General features: G+C 34.5%; 1 protein-coding gene across 1 annotated transcript; it reads right to left on the reverse strand.

Moving 5' to 3' along the window:
• Nucleotides 1-1,034: 1,034 nt before the first annotated feature.
• LOC107753992 (cornifelin homolog B-like) lies at nucleotides 1,035-1,886 on the reverse strand. Its single transcript, XM_016570290.1, has 3 exons — nucleotides 1,784-1,886; nucleotides 1,409-1,563; nucleotides 1,035-1,168 (listed from the first exon to the last, which is right to left on the reverse strand). Exons 1-3 carry the CDS (start codon nucleotides 1,884-1,886, stop codon nucleotides 1,046-1,048), a joined length of 381 nt encoding a protein of 126 aa, XP_016425776.1. The 3' UTR covers nucleotides 1,035-1,045.
• Between the last annotated feature and the right edge of the window lie 2,344 nt (nucleotides 1,887-4,230).

A 4,230-nucleotide genomic window follows, 5' to 3' on the forward strand; every position in this document is an offset into this window, starting at 1 on the left:
ATAAACAGTACATAACATAATCACGAGGAGCATTTTATGAAATCATTTTATTGTTCTTGAAGTACTGATTATGTAAAGAGATATCATTAACTGCCCGTACATCATGTCTTGGTGTTTACATTTCTCAGTCTGCTGGTATATACTTCAAGGATACAGTAAATATTATAACATTTGGATAAAAATTATCTGCTAACCTGCAAATGACTAATAACATAAAATAATCTTCAGGTGTACAGCTTTGTGTTAAAATGAAATAAAATTCAGAACTCAGATATATTACAATACTCTGGACTAAAACAAATCTGACATTGGTTTCCATCTTATGATAAATCGCTTGTTGTATTCCTCAACTGTAAGTCACTTTGGATAAAAGCGTCTGCCAAATGAATAAATGTATGTAAAACACGAAATGCAATTGCTTATGTTTTTGCAATCAGCTTTATTGAGTGCCCCAACATATTTATAATTTCTACATTCAATCATTTACAGGTCTGCAAAAACACACACTAAAACATCTTTTAGTAATATCAAACCTCCAGTGTCACATTTCAATGGCTCAATATTAACAACTTTCCAACTACAGTGAAAATCATATTAAGCAGATATTTTATAAAGATACAGCGTGTGAGATACATAGTGTGAGACACAATGGAAATAAAGTACTATGTCTTTAAAAATTAAAGCAGATTACAACAATCTATAATAAAAATCATTAAAAATAAACTAAAGTAGTGACACTAAACATGTTGCAACATTAAAATCCCAAATCTGCATATTACTTAGGCGAATCCACTGTTCAGAATTCCTCACTTCCTGGATTAAAGCTGTACACCAACAATATGTAAAACACATTCCAGTACAATGCCACGTCGAAGGGCTGATCTCAGGTCAGTGTGTGTGGGAGGAAGATCAAAAACTGATTACAACCACAGAACAAGCAAGTCTTTGTTTTTAGGACTGACATGACCGTAATCCGATAAGGACAAAGAGCGCTTTAGAGAATGTACTGTGAAAATGATGAAGGTGAGGAAGATGATGGCGATCATTAGGTTGGCCTGTTGTTGAACAGAGTGACAGGATGGAGTCTTGCCTTCATCTCTCGTCTGATCTGGCACCATGAGCACGGTCCACAGAAGAAAGAGTATACACAGTCATTGCAGATAGAGTCCTGAATGAGGAAAGGAGGAAATGTTAAACATAATGAACCGGAATATAATATCCTTGACTCTGATAACCTCTTATATTCTGTATTCAGTTTTCTTCTGTTGCTTTAAAGTATAGGCTATTGTTATAATGTGATTGAGCTTGATTTATTGCCTCTAATAAGATATAAAAGGCTTGATTGATTCATCTGTTGTAATAAAAAAAATTGGCTTTGGTTCTTTTGTTGTTGTTGTTTTGTCCTTACCGTGATGCCATAACGTCGGCGTGTGGAAACCCTCATGGAGAGAGTGATTGGGGGAATACACCCGCAGCTGTCCAGTAGAGGGAGACAAAGACATTCTCCGTGGTCTCTGGCTGTAACGCAGGCAAAGCAAGGGAAACACCACACAGAGAAACAACCTGCAGAAGTACCAGAAGAACCACTGTGTCATTATTCTTGACCATGAGATTGATTGGAAAGCAACTGTTACAAACATAAATGTGAATGTGACTGAAGAGAGTGTTTCTACGGCTCTCACAGAATGAGAGCATTAAATTTGTCATTTTTGAATTTGTTTTATTCTTAAAACTCACCATCTTATATACAAACACAAAAATATACAGACACACATAAACTCACATTCATTGACGTTGTCGCATTCACAGATGCTGGTGCTCCACTGGTCTGATGCAGCAGCCACTACCAATGGCTTAGGCTGTTGAATCACCATCTTGGTTGCCATGATGAATATCTTTCAGATTCAAGCACTCTGAAATCCAAAAATAAATCTATAATGAAGACTCTAAAGCACAATTTGAACAATTGGTAAACATAACTTCAAAAGTCAGACACTATGTAAAATAAGTAAATGCAATACAATAAAATACAGTATTTTGTCTTACCTGAGAAAGAGAGGCAAGTTCAGCAAATGACTGACACCTTGAGAGGAGGATGCTGTCTTTTATTAAGAGGGGGAGGGAGAAAGTCGGGAATGTCTAGACGTAGATTCACACTCATGCACGTGCACACATACGCACATAGTGAAGGATGCTTATCAAAGAACAGCTTTCTAGCTGTGTTCTCATCAGACTGGAGCACGGTAATAATGAGAAAAATGACAAACATGCCAGATCAATAGATTTTGAAAAATTGACAAGAAATACCAAATGCAAAGGACTTCAGGTTCTTTTTCTGTGCAAGTAAAGTGACTGTTAGAGTGTTGTGATCTCAATAGTGTTATCTTTTTTTAATTAAGAAAGTACCTGAAACGTACAATGAGGTTAATGTCACAGTCTTTGTACAGATGCAGGGCTTTATTTGTTGTAGTGAAACTCAGAGTACTCCAAAAATCATTGCAACGACAACAGAATTATTATTTAATAAACAGTACATAACATAATCACGAGGAGCATTTTATGAAATCATTTTATTGTTCTTGAAGTACTGATTATGTAAAGAGATATCATTAACTGCCCGTACATCATGTCTTGGTGTTTACATTTCTCAGTCTGCTGGTATATACTTCAAGGATACAGTAAATATTATAACATTTGGATAAAAATTATCTGCTAACCTGCAAATGACTAATAACATAAAATAATCTTCAGGTGTACAGCTTTGTGTTAAAATGAAATAAAATTCAGAACTCAGATATATTACAATACTCTGGACTAAAACAAATCTGTTGTATCAAGCCTGTGTCATGTGTGACATTTGAACATACATGAACATAACAATATAAAGTCATTCAAAACTAAAATAATTGAATGTTTTTTATTAAAAAAACGGTAACACTTTACAATGAGGTTCCATTTGCTGCCATTAGTTAACTACCTCACTTAACATGAACTAACAAAGAAAAATACTTCAAAAGCATTATTAATCTTAGTTTATGGTAATTTCTACATTTACTAATACATTATTAAAACCAAAAGTTTAATCAGTTAATATTATTTACCTGAGCTAACATGAACAGCTGGATTTTTATTAACCAATGTCAACAAAGATTAATAAATACTCTAACAAATGTATTGCTTATTTTTTGTTTATATTAGTTAATGCATTAACTAATGGGACCTTATTATATATTATTATAGTGCTGCCAAAATTTGAATCTTGAATCTTCGAATTTCACTGTTTATTAGAAGATATTGTGTTCTTTTACTGCTTTTGACAACTGTTTAAAATCATAACCGGGAAATAATTCATTTTAATTATTCGTATGACAGGCAATGGAAAAATAAAGAAGATAAAAAGAAAGTAGGTGTCCTGCAAACAGTGTGACAGCAACATGGAAAAACTCTCTGTTAAATTGTGAGGATGAAACCTTGACCTCTCAAGGTTTCATCTTCACAATTTAACAGAGAGTTTTTCCATGTTGCTGTCACATTGTTTGCAGGACACCTACTTTCTTTTTATCTTCTTTATTTTTCCATTCAGGACTCAGCTGGTTTGCCCCAATCAAACATTTTCAGTCATTCACTGAATTTTTTCATAGATAATTAAATATACTGTTAGATGTGATATTCATTCATTTTATTTTGGGCAATTAACCACAAAAATAAATAAGGAAGGTAAAACACACACACACACACACTCAGGTTTGTTTTTGTGAAAAGTGGGGACATCCCATAGGCGTAATGGTTTTTATACTGTACAAACTGTATGTGCTATTGCCCTACACCAACCCTACCCCTAAACCTACCCCTCACAGGAAACTTTGTGCTATTTCAGATTTTCAATACACTCCATTCTGTGTGATTTATATGCGTTTTGAAAAGTGGGGACATGGGGTAATGTCCTGAAAAGTCACCTTCTCCTTGTAATACCCTTGTCATTATACAAATTTATGTCCTCATTTGTCACAAAAACGTGCACACACACACACACACACACACACACACACACATTTTGCAAGTTGTGGTTATGGGGACAGATGTATAGAGAAGAAGATGGAGAAGAAACACTATGGAAATTAAACACTCTTCCACTTGACTTCCTGCTGTTTAACTGTGGATCGCAGCAATCAATAAAAGTGCTGAAAACGGAATAATAGCACGACAGGTGCTAATGTTTTGCTACTGCTG

This window comes from Sinocyclocheilus rhinocerous, unplaced genomic scaffold, assembly GCF_001515625.1.
Source record: "Sinocyclocheilus rhinocerous isolate Xijiao unplaced genomic scaffold, SAMN03320098_v1.1 scaffold831, whole genome shotgun sequence".
NCBI lineage: Eukaryota > Metazoa > Chordata > Actinopteri > Cypriniformes > Cyprinidae > Sinocyclocheilus > Sinocyclocheilus rhinocerous.

Coding starts and splice junctions, on each gene's coding strand:
- LOC107753992 (XM_016570290.1), bottom strand. CDS start 1,886: ATGGCAACCAAGATGGTGATTCAACAGCCTAAGCCATTGGTAGTGGCT. Junction 1,564..1,783: donor ATGCGACAACGTCAATGAAT/GTGAGTTTATGT, acceptor GTACTTCTGCAG/GTTGTTTCTCTGTGTGGTGT. Junction 1,169..1,408: donor GCCGACGTTATGGCATCACG/GTAAGGACAAAA, acceptor TTCCTCATTCAG/GACTCTATCTGCAATGACTG.